At 58.8% G+C, this 18,884-nt stretch overlaps 1 protein-coding gene across 3 annotated transcripts; it reads right to left on the bottom strand.

The window, feature by feature from the left end:
* Positions 1-2,964: 2,964 nt before the first annotated feature.
* On the bottom strand, positions 2,965-18,602 carry METRNL (meteorin like, glial cell differentiation regulator). Of its 3 annotated transcripts, XM_036303673.1 has the most exons (5): positions 18,230-18,602; positions 16,866-16,952; positions 12,558-12,943; positions 4,591-4,650; positions 2,965-3,446 (listed from the first exon to the last, which is right to left on the bottom strand). In XM_036303673.1, exons 1-5 carry the CDS (start codon positions 18,400-18,402, stop codon positions 3,133-3,135), a joined length of 1,020 nt encoding a protein of 339 aa, XP_036159566.1. In that variant the 5' UTR covers positions 18,403-18,602; the 3' UTR covers positions 2,965-3,132. The 3 variants fall into 3 exon arrangements, with proteins under 3 accessions (XP_036159566.1, XP_036159567.1, XP_036159568.1); XM_036303674.1 differs by lacking the exon at positions 16,866-16,952 and having other exon boundaries at positions 18,230-18,600; XM_036303675.1 differs by lacking the exons at positions 16,866-16,952; positions 18,230-18,602 and adding an exon at positions 13,525-15,313.
* Positions 18,603-18,884: the final 282 nt, after the last annotated feature.

Genomic DNA, 18,884 nt, shown 5'->3' with positions numbered 1-18,884 from the left:
GAACGGACACCCGTTGGGGGGGCCAGCCTGGCCTGAGCATCCGGTGGGGCCCTTGCCTGGGGGCCAGCTTGCTACCAGAAGCCAGGACAGGAACACCCACATGAGGTCTTGAGGTTCCCCTGGGTCCCAGTTGGCTACACAGGTATGTGCAGACCCTAGCCAGACCCCACGTGAGCACATACACCCACAGCTGTGGCCCACAGGAAACAAGACCCAGGGTTTGAGGAGATGCTCCCAGCTGGAGGCCACAGGGTTAGCCTGACTCTTCAGGTGTCAGGCCAGGGTGAGGGGTGTCGGGAGGAGAGATGGGTGCCCCTGAGCATCAGGGTTCAGCGTCCCAAGTCCTTGGGGCATCCAGACCCCAACAGAAGTCAAGGCCAGGGTCCCTCCCCACATTTCCATGGGGAGGAGGGGCAGAAGAGTGGACAGGAAGAGCGCGCCCAGGATTCACTTCCCCCAGCACAGGAGGGAGGTCACAGGCTGCAGGGAGCTCAGAAAGTGTGTTTCCTGATTGTGATGTCACTGGACAGGCCCAAACCAGGGTTCTTCCCACCGGCATGTGTTAGAAGAGGGTCCCAGTGACACTGAGTCAGGAAAACAAGGACATCCCTTAGAACTTGCCAGGGAGAGGGTTTGGAGGATTGTGTCTGGGGCCTGCAGTGGGTGGGGAAATGAAGAGGTGAAATCAGGGAAGTCTCATTTCTGGAAATGAAGGAGGAGGGAGCAGGGAAACTGGTTCTGGGAGGCCTGGGCTTGTGCTTCCAGCAGGAGGTAGAGGAGGGAGGGGCAGTGGGGGCTGTTGGACAGGACAGGTGGGATCTGGAGCACATGGTGAGGGGGCTCCCACATGACTCCCCCGCAACCTCTTTATGGAGCCACAGAAGGGTCCACTCCAAAGTGACCGGACCTTTATCCACAAGGCAGAGCATGGATCAGAGGACCCTATGGAGACCTCCAGGGCCTCACCTGGTCCCTCAGGGCTGCACAGCATGGGGGCTTCCCCCAGGACCAACGCGGAAAGCTGGCATACATAGTGGTCTCGGATGCCCACATGAGGCTCTGGGCAGTAAGAGGGCACCGGCATAGGGGCTCTGTGCTCCTTCAGAAATGGGGACCTTCCAGGCCTGCCCCATGCCCAGCAGCCCTGACGGCGCGGGGATATTGTGCTGGGCACTAAGCTCAGAGGCTATGGAGGGCGAGGCTCCTGTGTCCAGGCCGCCATCAGCAGGGCTGGCCCTCACCGACCCCCTGCAGACCATCTCCCACGGAGAGAGTGCTGCTGGGCACCTGACGTCGCTCACAGGTCAGGCCCATGGGTCCCATCCTCCCTGCACTGATGTCAGGAGGAACGCCACCCCTGAAACCGAAACCCGCCATTCTGGTTCTGCAGCCTCGGCTGCCCTGCAGGCCTCCTGTCAGTCAGTGGGGCTGAGCCAGCACAGAGAATCCAGCACAGCCCAGGAGCAGGTCAGCTGTCCCCGCTGCTGCTGTCACACATCCTCCGGTCAAAACCCGCCAGCTATTGGCTACAGGGGGACCTGTTCCTGTCACCAACCAGCAGCTTCAGGCCAGTGCCCTGCTTCCTGTGGTGCAGGTGCTAAGCACCTGCTTCTTGTTGTGACCTGCAGGAGTTCACTGACCTGTGCCAGCACACACCTGGGCCAGGGCACCTGTCAGGACACGCCTGAGCCAGGGCCCACCTGTCTGTATACATGTGAGCTGGTGCACACCCATGTTGGCTCACAGACCTGTGCCAGCACACACCTGGGCCAGGGCCCACCTGTCAGGACACACCTGCGCCAGGGCCCACCTGTCTGTATACATGTGAGCCGGTGCACATATGTGTCAGCTCACACCTGTGTCAGAGCACACCTGGCCTGGCACACTGCATCTGCCTATGGCCACACAGTGCCTGTCTTCAGTGCAGCCAGCATGATGCTCACTGATCACTGTGGGCCTCTCCTGGGTTGTCTTTTGGTCTCATAGCTGCTGAGACATCACCTGATTCATAGCTGAGGACGTTGGCCCAGGCCTGATTATTTGACTCCAGTGACCCTGTACTGGGGTACACAGTGTCCCCCAAAATTCACATCTATCCAGAAACTGTGAATGTAAACTTATTTGGAAATGGGTTTTTACAGATGTAATTACACTGAGGTGACTGGGCCCCCATCTAGTGACCGGTGTCCTAAGAGAAGGTCAACGTAGACACAGGACACAGAGGGGAGGAGACCCGTGACAACAGAGGGGAGGTTGGGACACCACTGCACAGGACTGTGCAGCCACTATAAACCGGGAGACACAGGTAGGCTCCGTCCCTAGAGCCTGGAGGGAGCGCCAGCTGCTCTGGCCTCAGAGAATGTGGGGTTGAAGCCCCCGTTGTGGTCACCTGTTATGGCAGCTACAGGATACTCTCATCCTTGAGGATATGGGGTCACTGATCCCAGCCCTGTCCAGCCCCTGGGTGTCCAGAGGCTTGCTGTGGGCTGGGGCATTTGGGGGAAGTTGGGGTCAAAGAGCAGGATCTGGGTTAACAAGAAGGAGGAGGGGGCATCTGGCTGAGACCAGCACATCCCTGGAGTGTAGGGGTAACAGGGCCCTGGGGCTCCCAGGGGAAGCCCTGTCAGTGCCCAGCTCAGCACCCGGGCACCAGCCTGGCCACTGCCGTGCCATCGCCATCAAGTGGGGGCACTGATTCCCTGGAGGGAGGCCGCTGCAGCCCCAGATGAGCTGGGCTGGCAAACCATGTCCTTCAAAAAGCAAAAACCAAATGAAAACAATGACAAGTATTTGGCTCCACAGGTCTCCGTGGTAAGACACACTGTGAACACAGGCAAGCTTTGCACAAGCCTGGTGCTGGGGTTCGCCTGGGCCACGGCCGCCCAAACACCAGCCAAAGGCAATGAAGTCAGGTGTCTCTGAAAAACCACTTGCAACGGCGCACAAAGGCACGCGAGTGTTTCCTATGGGCATTTCTTTTTTTAAAAAAAATATAATAACTTAGTTTGCATTTTACAGCATTTCCAACCAATTGGTTGGGGTCTCCTTGGCTGGAACCTCGTGCATCGGACTCCACACATGGTCGCCAGGCGCCCACCCCAATAATTCGGTCACCCCGCAGCCACCCCGCTATCACTCCACAGCCATCTCACAGGGGTTCAGCCCCCGCGCCTCTGCGTCCTGGTACATCCGCTGGAAGTCCTCTAGGCGTGGGGCGCAGCCGAGCCGGGCCTCCCCAAAGTGCATGTGTCCCGTGAAGAGGAACTCGCCACGCCCGGGCCGGACGCCGCAGGCCAGCAACGTGGAGATGCGGCCCCGCCAGCCGCCCCCGGGCGCCGCACGGAACACCCTGCTCTTCTGCCGGTAGATGCGGCTCACGTGCAGGTGGATGGCCGACTCCTGCCGCTCAGGGGCGTGGGTGACGTCCTGGATGGCTCCTCGGACCACTGCGGAGGGGAGGACACGGGTCAGGGAGATGGGTGGGGCCAGGCCAGTGAGGTGGGCAAGGATGCCCATTGAGCAAACAGCGCGCTGCCATTCAGTGTGAGCAGGCCCTGGGATAGAAGCCGGTCCTGACCTCTGCATCCCAGAAATTCTCCTTAAAGAGACAACTCCTGCCCTTGCCGCTTTGGCTCAGTGGATAGAGCGTTGGCCCGTGGACCAAGGGGTCCCGGGTTCGATTCTGGTCAAGGACACATGCCCGGGTTGAAGAGTCCTCCCCACCCAGGCCCTGGTTGGGGCACATGCAGGAGGCAACTAATCGATGTGTTTCTCTCACACTGATGTTTCTCTCTGTCTTTCCCTCTCTCTTCCACTCTCTCTAAAAATCCATGGCAAATATCCTCGGGTGAGGATTTTAAAAAAAGAAAGGACAGCTCCTGGGCGTGAGGCTGCCTGGGGTGGTCCCCGCACTCGGCTCTGTCAGAGGGAGGAGGCCCAGCCACTCATGTGGGAGTACATGGAAGAACTAAGCCACTTGGTGCGTCAGATGTTCCTGTCGGGACAAGAACAGTAACGAGAGCTAACACACAAGATCTGCATCAAGACCGGAGATGGGTGATGCTCAGGGGCGGAGGGTGAGGGAGGACAGGGCAGAGAGAGGGCTCATTACAAAGGGTCCGCCCTGTGGGCCCAGCAAGAAGCTTACAGTTCCACTGGAACTTGCCCTCAGGTGGCTGGGCTCGGGGCTCAGGGCACCTAGTGTGCCAGCTGCCATCCTCTGCCAGAACTGAGTCCCTGACCTCGGCCATGGATCCTACCAGACCTGGAGCTCCCACTATGGCCCCTGCAGGGGCCTGGTGGAGGGTGAGGCTCTGAGGTGAGGCTTCCAGAGCGATGACGTCACATGCAAAGTGGGACACTGCCCCCTGATCACCTGAAATAACAGGAATTCCCAGCCCTCTCCCTGCCCTGCGCTAGGTCCCTTCCCTGGGGCTGGAGTCACGGGGATGCAGCCCTGTGACCCACAGATGAGGGGCACCAAGCCCAGGGTCCTCACAGCCTCCTCCCTGCAGAGGTTGGTGCCAGTGCTGGAAGGTTCTCTGGGACCAGGTGGGGCGCCCTCCCCGCGGCGGGAACCAGGGCACTCACCGAAGTCACTGGTGCAGACTGCCAGGAGCACCTCGGTGTCACTGCAGGGCCGGCAGGGAGCTGCAGGAGAGGGCAGGGAGGGGGAGCATCAGGAGGGCGTGGACGTGCATGGATACACACCTGCCCCATGGTGGGGCCCCTCCACACCCCAAAGGGGCTCTGATTTCCGGCAGCGCCACTATGACCCCAGGCGCCAGAATCACACCGTGGTCTCAGCGTGCGGGCAGGGGGCTGACTGCAGGGCCCCCAGGCCCACCGCCCAGTGCAGGACTGGCCTGTCCCCACTCAGTGGTCAGAGCAGCTACTGGGCTCGGTGAAATCCTTCCATGCCCAACACCAATGCAGACCAGCCTGCACTGAGCAAAGCCTGTCCTTCCGCTGGCCCGAGGCAGTGCTACCATCACTCCGCCTCCGCAGCCACACCTTGAAACGCCAGGGCCGACCACTCACACGCTGCCTGCTCCCCAGCCCTCCTCCTGCCTCCGTTCCACAGGGGGCGGAGACTGCCTGGGAGGCCGCAGCCTACCAGGTGTACCGGTTAATAACGCGGATGTTTTTCCATAGATGGAGTTACACATATGTTGAGATATATGCGATTTGATAGTATGCTATTTTGTTTTATTGACAACATGTTCAAAACTTCATATGTCAAATTTTCTGAAGGTGTTAACATCATATTTTTACGCTTAAAAATGTCGAATTTCGCCGAAACCGGTTTGGCTCAGTGGATAGAGCGTTGGCCTGCGGACTGAAGGGTCCCGGGTTCGGTTCCGGTCAGGGGCATGTGCCTGGGTTGCGGGCACATCCCCGGTGGGAGATGTGCGGGAGGCGGCTGATCGATGTTTCTCTCTCATCGATGTTTCTAACTATCTCTCTCCCTTCCTCTCTGTAAAAAATCAATAAAAAATATTTAAAAAAAAAAAAATGTCGAATTTCGTGCCAAAAAAAAAAAAAAAGAGCATTTGCGGGAAGTTTTAATTCATTATTTTGAAGAAAAGTGCTGCTGAAAGTGATCGTATCCTTCGGGAAGCTTATGGTGAACACGCTCCATCTCAAGATCCCTGTGACCGCTGGTTTAAACGCTTTAAAAGTGATGATTTCGATGTGAAAGACAAAGAACGTCCAGGTCAACCGAAAAAGTTTGAAGACCAACAATTGCAAGCATTATTGGATGAAGATGCGTGTCAAACTCAAAAATAACTTGCAGAAAGATTAAACGTTGCTCAGCAAACAATTTCCAATCGTTTACAATCAATGGGAAAGATTTTAAAGGAAGGAAAATGGGTGCCACATCAATTGAACAAAAGACAAATGGAAAACCGAAAAGTCATCAGTAAAATGTTGCTTCAACGGCACGAAAGAAAGTCTTTTTTGCATCGAATTGTGACTGGCGATGAGAGTGGATTTATTTTGAGAATCCCAAATGCACAAAATCATGGGTTGATCCAGGTCAACCATCAACATCGACTGCAAGGCCAAATCACTTCGGAAAGAAGACAATGCTCTGCATTTGGTGGGATCAGGAAGGTGTGGTGTATTATGAGCTTCTAAAACCAAGTGAAACCGTTAACACTGATCGCTACCGACAACAAATAATCAATTTGAACCACGCTTTGATCGTAAAACGACCAGAATGAGCCAGAAGATGCACCATCACATACTTCAAAACCAGTACAAAGAAGTGGAAATTTGGGTCTCTGAATGGTCTGCCTCAAAACAAGAAAAGTTCTATTGGGACGGTCTCCACAAATTACCTGAAAGATGGGGGAAATGTGTAGCTAGCGATGGACGTTGCTTTGAATAAAGCACTTTCAATGTTTCTCTTGAAATTATCGTGTTTTCTTTGGATCACAAAATCTGCATTATTAAACCGGTTAATAGTTAACCCATATTATTAACCAGTTAATAGTTAATCTGCACTATTAACCAGTTAATAATTAATCCAAATATTAACGGGTTAATAGTTAATCCGAATTATTAACCAGTTAATAGTTAATCTGCATTATTAACCGTAATAATGTGGATTTTGTAATCAAAGAAAACATGATAATTTCAAGAGAAACATTGAAAGTGCTTTATTCAAAGCAACGTCCATCGCTAGCTACACATTTTCTCCATCTTTCAGGTAATTTGTGGAGACTGTCCCAACAGAACTTTTCTTGTTTTGAGGCAAGCCATTCAGAGACCCAATTTTCTACTTCTTCATACGTTTTGAAGTGCTGCTCAGAAAGTGCATGTGCCGTCGATGAGAACAAGTGGTGATCTGAAGGAGCAATACAACAGCATACATATCCAATCGCATACATATCAACATGTGTGTAACTCCATCTATCAAAAAAAATCCGCATTATTAACCGGTACACCTAGTAAAGGTGTCCTTAACGAGGCCCTAGAACCCTCCTAACTCCCCCTCCTCAGACCCCTCCTGTCCTTGGTCCCCAGTGACCCCTCTAAACACCTCCAAATGCCTTTCAGAGCAGCCCAATCACAGAATCCCTAGTTCCCTGAAACTCCTACCTGGGTGGGGCTGGCTTCCCCCAGCCAGACAGGCCTTACGAAAAGCCCTGCTCCCCCAGCCCTTCCCCCTCCTCTCAGGTGGGCACAAGGTCTCAGAAAGGTGTGGGGTTGGGGGTGGGGGAGGCGGAAACCTAGGACTCCCCAGGGACAGTGCACTCCTCTACTCGGTGGATCTGGGAAAATAACAATTTATTACTTGACTGCCACATTGCTCCTTTCAAGGCCTCTCCCTCACCCAGTTTGAGTTTCTGAGTTTTTGCACCAATTCTCCTGACTCCATAGAAACTTGAGGCCCCCCCACGACCCTTTCCTGTTCTAAAGGCCCCAGAACGTCCCTGGCCTTGGCACTCACTGGGCCTGGACGACCTAATCCTGTCTGGGTGCCTGGTTGGCTGCCCTTGCAGCCTTAGAACAGGGCTGAGCAGGGGCTGCCCGACCCCCTCCAGGAGCAGCAGTGACTCGGGGACCTGGGGGGACCAGGCAAGGCACAGACGAGCAGCAGCAGAGAGGCCTCCGGGGCCGGGATGTGCGTGGCCATGGGGCCCGGCACACAGTGTCTCTGCGGTGCCTGGGGTGGACGTGAGTGTCCAGAGAGCTGGTGCCGCCGTCCGCCTCCGGGCAGTGTGGGTGCAGCTCAGCGAGGCCTGACTCACCCCCCCTCACCGCCCGGCTCCTGTGAAGTTATCAGGAGCTGCAGAGCAAGAACAACCTGTTGAATGGGATGGAAGCCGAGTCCACCCAGCCTCCAGGCAGGCACCTCCCCGCCCAGCTCCAAACCCCAAGCCTCTGCCTGCCTGCAGCCTCGGCCTGCAGGAGTGGACCCCAGCCTCAAGGCCTATCTTAAAAAAGGGGTGGTGAGCCCTGGCGGGTGGCTCAGTTGGTTGGAGTGCCACCCCATACAGCAAAAGGTTGCGGTTCGATCCGGGTGGTGGGGGCACATACAGGAGGCAACCAATCGGTATTTCTCTCTGGCATCCATGTCTCTCTCTCTCTCTCTCTCTCTCTCTCTCTCTCTCTCTCTCTCTCTCTCCTCTCTCTCTCTCTCCCTCTCTTTCTAAAATGAATAAAAACATATCTTCAGGTGAGGATTTAAAAAAAAGAGGGTGGCCAACTGGGGACCCTTCATCCCTCTCGCCCACTGTGGACCTGCTGCCCATGGAGCCGCAAGGTGGGCATGATGACGAAGGAGCACATAGCACAGCCAGCTCTGAGGGCTCGTGTACCCCTGGTTTTATTCTGGCCTGTGAGCAAGAGGCGGGGAGCAGTGGTGACTTCCCATCCTGGCTGGCATACCCAATGCCCATGGGATCAGAGGCCCCAGCCTGGGGTCCCTCTGCTAGAGGGGGCCGGCCTCGGCAGCTCTCCCCAGAAGGCAGGTTCCCCTCAGCCACCAGGTGTGCGATGGGTGCAGCGCAGGTAGGTGGGAGGTGAGGATCTGTGCAAGCCCTCCACAGCATGTCCCAGGATCCGAGCCAGCAGAGCTAGGCCAGGGGCACCACCCCAGAGGCAGTAGTCGAGGGGGCCCAGGCTACACACTGTGATCAGACCCTAGGCCTGGGCGCTTGTGACCCAGCCTGGAGCTATGCCCTCTACAAGGATCACGGGCCCTGGGACCTCGGCTGAGGGCTGAGGGCTGAGGACAGAGGTGGACACTAGCCTCCCTGGCTCACTCCCAGCCCCACTGCAGAAGGTGTGGGGACCCGGAGGCCCTGGGGGAAGGCAGTCAGCAGCCCTGAGAAGCCCCAATGAGCCGATACCATCGACGGCTGAGCTAATAAAGCATCACCCTGGAGACTTCCCTCCTACAACTCTGAGCTTCACAAAGCAGAGGTCACCTTTGTGGAAACCCAGTCTGTGGACGCCAAGAGAAGCAATCTGGAAACAATTATTAATCGGAGTCGGGCTCATAAAGGCTGTGGAATGCACTGGTCTCAGGCACATCCAATCTCCTTTCCTTACGGGGAGCCGGGGAGGGGTGGCCAGCAGGCTGGTTGGAATGCTGGCCCGTGTCTCATGGAGAGGGGAGGGCTGGGGTGTGGACGTCCCAGGAAGGTTACTCTGGAATGTACATAAAATGAACTGAACGAAGGAGAAAATAACAGGGTCAGGGAGACAGGTCAGGGCCATGCAGGGGCCCAGGTAAGAACACGGGGACTCAGATGAGGATGCAGTCACCTAGGTGAAGGTGAGGACACAGGGACCCAGGTGAGGACGCAGGCGCAGGAGGGAGGGAGTGGGCGGGTGCCTTCTGTCAGAAACTTGCCGCCCTGAGGGGCTTGCAGATGGTCAGATGGACCCAGGTCCGAACTGCCCGCGTAAGGACAACCTGGTGGACAAACACAATTTCCAGAGAGAAAACCGTGCGTGAGGGCACCCAGCGGGTCAGCTGGGGACAGGCGGGCAGTAGATGCTGAGCTGTAACAGGGAGTGAGGAGAAGGGAGACACCAGAATGCAGTGAACGCAGCTGGATCCTGGTCCGTATTCACGGAGACCAAGCAGGTGCTGAGCTGCCGGCAAAGGCTCTGGAGCCGCCTCCAACGATCAACCTCCTCCACCTCTGAGGTCGCACAACCCCAGGCCCCAGGAGACCCCGCCAGGGTCCCAGCTGGCCGCCAGCACCTCCTCCTGTCCTGCTCCCTCCCGACCTCTTCCTCGCCAGGAAGGCCACACCCTTCCACCCCAAATGGGCAAGGCGAAAAATTACACAATAATTACAGAGGCCAGAGAAGCCGCCGAGGCAGGAAATAAACGATCCTTGCAAAAATACAAAGTTTTCTCCTTTCCTGTTTCCCGGCAACACTGAAGTTTCTCCACGCTCCTTCTGAACTTTGCTACTCACCCCCACGGCCATCAGGGCCACCCCCAAACGCCGAGGTGCCAGAGAGGGCCCCTCAGCAGGGGGCTGTGCACCCCTGGGACCACCCTGGGGCTCATCTGCCCCCAGCTCATCAAACAGAGCGGGTTTTAAAGGGGACAGGAGATGAGGCCCATCAGGCCTGTGGGACCCCATCACCTCTGGTGCCCCTGAGCCTGTGATGGCGCGATTTCCATGTGTTCACAGTCAGCACGAGGGCCGTGGGCTTCTGCCCACCCTCCAGCCGTGGATCTGAAATTCCGCTGTCTCCCCCTTGTCTGCTCCCGGAGGTGGGGATGCTGTAGGTGGACGTTCCAGGAGCCCAGAGCGTGGACGTGTCCAAGTGGTGAGCCCGCTACTCGCCCCCTCAGCAGTAAAAAAACAGACTGGAATCCGGGGCCCCCCTGGGCTGCCCCACACGAACCGGGGACACAAGGTCTGTCTTGGTTCCCCAGTGCCTGACGCAGTGACCCCCCTCCCTCCCTGGCTGGTCACCCCCACACACCCACCAGCCCACTGGGTGATGGCGAGTCCTGGAGTGCCTGTTTCCTTGAGTGTTGGAACACCGGGAAGGACAGTCCCCCCAGCAGCCAGGCCAGGTTCTACCCCGAGACCCCAACCGATGTTCCAGGCATGGCCCGGAGCTGCATCTGGCTGCTCCCTGCCTTTCACGTCCTGCCAGATGGGGTCACTGCCATGGAAGGGGCGTCCATGTTACTCAGGTGCCCTGGCGAGGCCCACAGAGGCGGTGAGGGTTGGGGGGTGCACAGGGAGCCTGTGGCAACCAAATCCCACTCCCCCTGGGCTGGGTCTCCTCCCACTGCCCGCCGTCTGCACCTGTCCAGGGACTGCCTGCCTCTCCTTTCTTGGCTAGTGGTTCATCGAGAAAGCTGACTACGCAACCCCAGTGGCCAGGGGGCCAACACGTGCTGTAAACACTCCCAGCCAACCAGTCAGAGGTGCGGTGGGCAACAGCTCACACCTCCTGCCAGGACTCAGCCAGGAGCCTCTCCCTCAGAAGTCAGCACAACTGTCACTCACGCGGCTCATCAGCGGGAGAAGGCGGGTGCTCACTCCCAGGTACATCCATGGTCTCCGGGGTCACCAAGGCCTTGGGTAGCCAGGGCCAGAGCAGGACGGAGCCGGCAGCCATGCTCTCTTCCGAGAGCCCGCCTGGCTCAGGGACGTCACGGCCGCCAGATGGCCAGTGCCGACATTCCACATTTCACACCCAGCATTAAAGGCTTAGGGGCTGTGCCCCGATGAAAGATGAAAGGCGAACACCCCGGGCAGAAGAGATGCCCCGATCCCCCAGCTCCCAGAGCCCTGGGACTCCCAGAGTCTCCGTTCCATGCCTGACCCTTGCTGCCACTTGGGGGCACGTCACTCTCCACTTGGGGGCGTCCTCTCACTGTGGGGCGTTAACAGTGCATGGGCCTGGCCCCCACCTGACCATCAGCCCAGCTGGCCACCAAGAAAACAGCTCCCAGGACAACACACACACATGCATACATGTACACACACAGGCACACACGTGCACACACCCGAAAGGCATCTTGCTCCTGGAATTGACACAGATATCTGGCAGCCCCACCCTAAACATCACCCAACACATTGGGACACTGTCGTCCTCTGTGCCTCAGAGGGAGAGGGGGGCCTGGCCCCCAGGGTGGGACCTGCCCGGTATGAGCATCTCGGGGTCTTGGGCTCCTCTTCCATCTCCATCCACGAAACTTTCCAAGGCCAACCCTGCCTCCACCCAGCACCTGGCAGAGCTGTCTGCTTTCCTCCGGAGAAAAGGGGATGGAAATCTAAAGGCAGCTCACCACCTTCCCACGTGAACACACACACCCTTGGCCACCGAGAGGCCCCTCCAGACCCGCCCCGGCTCCCAGATCCTCCCAGCCCCTTCAAAAGGGCCAGCAGCAGGGGCTCCTGCCTGCCGGGTGCCCACTGCAGCCCCACTATGGCACGTTACTGGAATCTCCAGAGACACACCCCCACAAAATTCCTCCAGACCCTGGGACTGGCCCAGGGTTCAGGATGTCACTGTTTTCCACCTGGGATGTGGATCAGCCTCAATTCCCACCCAAAACCTGACGTTCCAGGGGCTGCACCCAAGGCCAGAAACGCTCGACCAGCTTGTGTCAGAGGAAATGCTGCGGCCATTGTTTGAATGGTAACAGCACCCACTTCCAATGAGTCACGACGAGTCCGTGGAAGAAGAGCACATGACGGGTGAGGGCCCATCACAGCCCTGACCTGCGGCCCTTCTTGGGATGCTGGTTACCCTCCGCAAACACACCCCTAGGAGATGAAGGTCTTGCGGAGTCCAAACAAGAACTTTCCAGAACGCAGGCAGTACACCTACATCCAACACCCACGACACTGCACAGGTACCCCCCCAGGAGGGCCCGTCCGCTAGCACCACAATGCCTCTGGCCTCCCCCAGGTCTGAGGTACACCCTGGGGAACTCCCACAGAGGCTGTGCCGAGGGGGCCGGGAGAAAGTCAGAGAAGTCTGGCAAATGAGAAGGACCTGGGCTGAGGAGGGGGGCAGCCGGGAGCCCACCCACCAACCCCGGCATCACCCACCTGACAGAGCGTGCAGATCCAAGCCGGTGGGCCGGCTGCTCAGCTCGTACTGGAAGCCCGTGGTCCTCCGGCGGATGTCCTGCTGGGGCGTCGCCTCCACGAACAGGCTGCCCTGCTGGAAGCCGAAGCAGCGCACCTGGCCAGGCCCATGGTCCCCGTCCCGGAACAGCAGGTTCAGCGCTCCAGTTTTCTCCAAATAAATATTGGCCCCAGAGGCGTCCCCAAGGGGCTTGATGCACAGAGTCAGGGGGCGGGAGGGCGAGACAACGTTGGGCCGCAGGTTGACGCTGAGAGCGCCTGTCGGGTACATCCACTCCACGGTGCCCGCCGAGCAGCGCAGGTACACCTGCTCCACCTCTTTCCTGTGGGCCTCGTGGGTCAGCCCGCTGTGGAGAGGGGACAGTGTCAGCCTGGGCACCACCCCGCTCTCCTGCACCACCTCCCGCTCCAGCACTGGCTGCTCCAGGCGAGGGGCAGCCAGCGCCCTCAGGCCCTCCCTACAAAGGACACTCCGTATTGCTGGCCTGCTGGGCTGTAGCTGCAGGGCCCCAGTGCAGGTGAGAACCAGGGAAAGGATGGATCTTCCAAAACACAATCAAGGGAACACCAGGAGGCCCTAGCTGGCTTTAGCTGGCTTGACTCAGTGGATAGAGTGTTGGCGTGTGGACTAAAGGGTCAGGGCACATGCCCAGGTGGAGGGCTTGATCCCCTGGGGGGTGGGGGGAACGGGCGTGCAGGAGGCCAATCCATGATTCTATCTGATCATTGATGTTTCTCTCTCTCTCTCTCTCTCTCTCTCTCTCTCTCTCTCTCTCTCTCTCTCTCCTTTCCTCTCTGAAATCAATAAAAAAATATTTTTAAAAAAGGAAACACCAGGACAACTCTGGCACCAGCCCAAGTTCCCACTGAGCATGAAGGACAGGAGGCGACAGGAGGTGCCCAGGACACACACACACAAGTAACTCACTCCAGGGAGCAGCTTATGAATCGGTGAGGAATGTTAGCCATTTGGGGGTCGTTGCTCAGGTTTTTTAGCGCCTCACTGGCAGGCATACTTTTGATATTTTCCTTATGATGATGATTTGACTGCTTTTTCATTCACTTGAAAACCTGAAGACCCTCCATTGATCATCATATTTTAAAAAATAAACTCAAATGGCATCAAAGATATGAAAGTAAGGTAAGGTCCTCTCCAGGGGACAGACTTGGGAAGAAAAGTGTGGAGAAGCCAAAGGGTAGCAGACACCTCGTCTTCCCAAGGGGAATTTCCAGAGAACCACGTTGAATTCCCTCCTGAGGAATCTGAGTAGAAAAGAATGAAGCTGCTGTGCTCTCCCTGAGACGGTAAAGTCATTACATTATGTTTCAAGAAACTGAAACCATCAACGTTACCGTTTCTCTCCCCTCCTCCAAACTCAAATGTCAGTGTCAGCTTGTGCACACACCTACGTCACAACCACCAAGCAGCCTGGGACTCCACCAGTGACTTGGCTAAGTGTTCTATTCCATGAAATTGGGTTCTGATCAGCTCTCAGACAGGTTCACCCACATTCTTGGGATTTTTACGTGGCATAAACAAAGCTCCACTCAGAGCCCTGGCCCCAGTGCGTTACCAGAAACCCTTTCTGCCGAGCAGAAAACACAGAACATATGGTTTGCATTTACTGTGGTGACTCATGCTCCCGGCTCCCAAAACCCTCACTTTCCACAGGACGGGCCCGCGGCGCGCAGTCACTCTGCAGGCCACATCACAGGGAGGTGCCGGGAGGTGACCCTCCTAACCCCACACGCCCGGGGTCAGGAGCCGCCAGCCCAGCCTCAGACGCCTACCAGGGCTGCACACACGGAACCGACTAACAAATTACAGTCACATAAAACGCACACAAGCCCATCTGACACACAGGTGGGGGTGGGCGTAATTATATGCTGTGTGAAAAATTAGACTAAATGGTAAATGGTTGCCACGGATCATTATAATCAGCTCTGCTCTTACCCAGCCAAAACAAACTTTACTAGAGTGCCCCTCCTCTCCGGGCTTCGGCCGCAAGGGGCAGTTGAACCCTTGCCCCGAGCCCAGGCGCCCATTCTCAATCCTCTCTCCCACAAAAACCACTCTGCCTAAGGCTTTCCTTCTCTGTCAGTGGGGCAAAGGGGGCCCTGGGGGTCGAGGGAGTGAAGAACCCATACCAGAGGCTTTGGATCCCTCACTAAGGCACCTTAATCGGAACCGTGGAGGGGGAAGGAGCGAGGGCCACCCTCCACCCACACCTCAAGCAGGGGCAGGGAAACCCTCGTGGGGTGGCCCACAGGGAGGTGGACCTGAGTCTGGGGGCTGCCACCCCCAGCCTGCATATAGGACTGTGCACATCTTATGGGGTGCACCTGGCCCTGGTTATGCATAAGTCGCTCAACTAAAAGAGAAGTAGGAACAAAATGAAGGAGTACATAAAGAAATGAGCCCCACCCCCAGTTACTTCCCCCGTAAACCAACGTCCTCACTGGCCCACAGCGGAGGGTCTGCGCCACCACAGGCTCTCTGGGCTCTGCCCAGCTCCCTAAAGCACCCAGAGCTCCAGGAATCCACTAGGCACTCCACACAGAGCTCACACCATGTCAGTCCCATGTGGCATGCAAGACCCCATTTGGACAAACACCTCCGCAGTCCACTAGTCTCTCAGCCCAGGAACCGCTGGCTCTTTTTTTTATTTTTTATTTCAGAGAGAAAGGGAGAGAGGGAGAGAGGGAGAGAGGGAGAGAGGGAGAGAGAGAGAGAGAGAGAGAGAGAGAGAGAGGAGAGAGAAACATCAATGATGAGAGAGACTCATGGATTGGCTGCCTCCTGCACGCCCCACATTGGGGATGGAGCCCGAAACCTGGGCCTGTGTCCTGACCGGGAATCGAACCGTGACCTCCTGTTTCATAGGTTGACACTCAAACACTGAGCTGAGCCCGGCCAGCCTGCTGGCTCTTCGAATAAGGACAAGACTCCTGGCCTGTCTGGTTCCTACCAGGAAATAGAGCCACACTGCCCACCTCTAAGCTTCCAGCGCTGCAGCAAACCTGAAAAAAACCTCTATTTATGCAAAAACACACCAGTGCCTGAATGTTCCCTGATGATGCTTTGTTGCAATATTCACATGGCATGCAAGTGACATCTATCCAGCCCCCCACCCCCCAAAAGCAACTGTTTTCTGATGTGATAAAGCTCTACTCAGCCTTAGGGAAGGAGAAGACTGGTTTCACCTTGGAGTACTTAAACCAAATTAATGCTTTTTGCCTTAAAAAAAAAGAGAGAGAGCTGGTAAGTGTCACAGCCCCACACCTGGGGAGCACCTTTGTGGAAAAGACAGCAGGTTCCGAGTGGATGCGGGAATTTTCCGATGGGGTCAGTGGTGTGGTGGTAGCAGAGCCCACACCCCTCTCCCCCCAGTGGGGCGGGCGCAGACCCTGAGTCACCAGGAGGAAACGATGGCCTCTTGTTTACAAAAAAAGAAAGAGTTTCAGGCCAAGCCCAAGGCAGGAGAGACAGACAGCCCAGGTGTGACGTAGGTAAGTGCTCTGCCCCGGGCAGTGGTCCACCTTTAGGACCAGGGCCCTGTCCTGTCCAAGAGCATGGGCGATGGACTTCAAAACCACCCACTTAGCTCAGTTGGTTAGAGTGTTGTCCAGATACACCAAGGCTGTGGGTTCAATCCCCGGTCCGGGCACATAAGAATCGAGCAATGAGTGCGTCAATAATTAGACTAACAAATTCATGTTCCTCTCTCTCTCTCAAAATCAATTTAAACAAAAAACAAACCCACACCTACTTAACTGCTTAGAAACACCCAGAAACACATGTCAGCCTGTCAGCTGTGAGAGGCCCCTGTCTATCAGGGGTCAGAATCCACCTCATATGGGGGGGGTGAAGCGGGGGGGAGGCTGTCTTTAAAGCCACAGGCAAACAGCACCCCGGCTCCCAGCAAGTAGCATATGATCACTGGGGGTGCAATCACAGCTCACCGGGGCTTATGGCTAGGAATGCCGCCTGGCAGGCTGCCCCCCACATCCCCCCAATGGCTCTGGGGCCTGGTGGGGGAGGATGCATTAGCAATGAAGGAGGGAGAGGCTCAGGGAAGTGTCCCAGCTTCTCCCGGTGATAAAAAGTGAAGGGACTCCTCTTCCCTCTGCAAACACCTCCAGGAGCTGGTTGGCCCCCGACACCCCCCCCCTCCCCCATCACAGCCACCTCAGGGCTCAGCCCTCCAGGTACAGTCCTCCCAGAACCTGGAGAGGGTGTTTGCTCCTCCTTCGGAAACTCAGGCTCACCAGGTGGGATGGGTTACTGCTTTGGATCTGTGGAAGCAGGAACCACAAAGCCTCCATTTGGGGGTGCCCTGATTCATTCCGCAGAGGCTACGAAACAGGGAGTTAAATTCCTAGCAGAGGCAGGGGCAGGGGCAGGGGCAGCCCCAGCGGAGGGGTCGGCGTCAGAGGGTCCCCACCAGCTCTCGGCCGGCGCCAGCGATCTCCAGGCCAACCCTCCTCGGAGCCGACCTGCCCACCACCGGGTCCAGGCCCGGCTCCTCTATCCCTGCTCCAATGTGAGGGGCGCGGGGGTCGGGGCAACCTCGGGGCTCGGACCTCCGGTCTCGGAAGGGTCATTGCCGGGTCATCGCCAGCGTCCACGGAGAACCGGTCTGCAAGCGCCGCGCCGACCAGCGGCTGCCTTGACGCAGAGCCCAGGGCGCGGGCACAGCCCCACCTTCTCGGAAAACCGTCTTCACCCAAAACCATCCCGTGACGTCCCCGCCCCCCGCCCCCAGGAGGCGTCTGAGCGGGGCTGGCCTGGGGGCCCTGCGCCGGGAACCATGACACCGGGCCCAGGCGGCCCAGCCCGCGGCGTCTTCGGAGGAGACGCGCGTCCCCCGAGCAAACTCCCGAATCGGCAACTTCCGCGGCGCAGGACTGGCCTCGCCACCCGCGAGCTGCCAGCGCGGCCAGGGCGCCGGGGGCGGCGGTTTCTCCTCCGAGTGCCTGCGCCTCCGGCACCCGCCCGCGCGCACCGGCGGCCCGCACTCCTCGCTGCGGGTCACACTGCAGCTTTCTTACAAGAGCCCTCGGCCGCCGCCGCGGAGGGGAGCGAAGGGGGGGTCGCCAGCCCGGCGCGCGCGCTGCCAAGGGCGGCCTGACCTTCACGGGGCGAGGGCGGGGGGCCTGGTCAGGTCCGCACTCGGACCCGCGCACAGGTCTCCGTCCGCACGGACGCGGTCAGCGCTGCGGGCACTGCCACAGCCCCGCTCGGTCCACTCGGGCCGCCGCCCCCTCACGCGGACCCGCCGTTCCTTGCCGCTCGGCCCCGAGCGCAAGCGCGGCTCCTCCAGGCCGGGGGGCCGATCCCGCCCGCGGGCCGGCGGCTGAGGCTGTGGGGAACCCGAGTGGAGACCGGCGCGACCGGGCGCGGGGCGAGCAGGCTGCCGGCCCGGCCGGACCCGAGCGCAGCCAGCGCGCCTCCCGGGGCGTCCTCGGGACCCGGGGACCCGGGCGCCGCGGGCTCTTTTGTTCTACGGCCGGGGCAGAGGGCGGACAGCGTTCCGCCTGGAGAGGGGACCCCCGAGCCCCCGCACTCTCTGGGAAGGGGAGTGAGGAGAGGGACGCGGACCCACGAGTGGGGTCGCCCCGCGAGGACTCACCTCCCCTTCCAGCTGCACAGGTCACTCGAGTACTGCGCGCCCGCGCCGCCCAGGAGCACGGCGAGCAGCAGGGCCAGCGGCAGGGGCAGCGGCAGGGGCAGCGGTGGCGGGGACGGGGGCCCTGGCCACGGCCGCCCCGCGCGCCCCCCGGCCTCCCGCGCCGCGCCCCGCATGCTCTGGATCCCGCGCGCGCCCGCCCAGCAAACCCTCCACTCGCGCGGCCGGGCTCCGAGTCCCGGCGGGTCACGTCGTGCGCCTCCCGCGCCCCTGGCGTGGCCGCCCGCCCATCGCGGCCGCTGGAGCGGCCGGAGCCTCTGGAACTGCGCAGAGCCCTACGCCAACCGCCGCCGCCTGAGCTCTGAAGCCGGCGAGTCAGCAGCCGTAGTCCCGGCTCAGCTGGGGGGTGGTGCCCGCCCGGCCGCCCCGCCGCCCCGCCCCGCCCCGCCCCGCCCCGCCCCGCCCCGCCGGCCGCCGGAACCCCGCCCCCAGCCGCTGGGAGCTGCGCGCCCAGAGTCCCGCACCTGGTCCCCGGGCGAATCCGGGATGCGGGATGCGGGATGCGGGATGCGGATGCGGGGTGCGGCGTGCGGCGATGGCACCCACGTCGGAGGCACGTGGTCCCGCGAGTGGGACAGCGTGGGCGCCACGGCGAGGG

The sequence above is a fragment of the Myotis myotis genome, unplaced genomic scaffold (assembly GCF_014108235.1).
Source record: "Myotis myotis isolate mMyoMyo1 unplaced genomic scaffold, mMyoMyo1.p scaffold_m19_p_38, whole genome shotgun sequence".
Classification (NCBI taxonomy): Eukaryota; Metazoa; Chordata; class Mammalia; order Chiroptera; family Vespertilionidae; genus Myotis; species Myotis myotis.
This window is presented reverse-complemented; position numbering and strand designations above follow the sequence as displayed.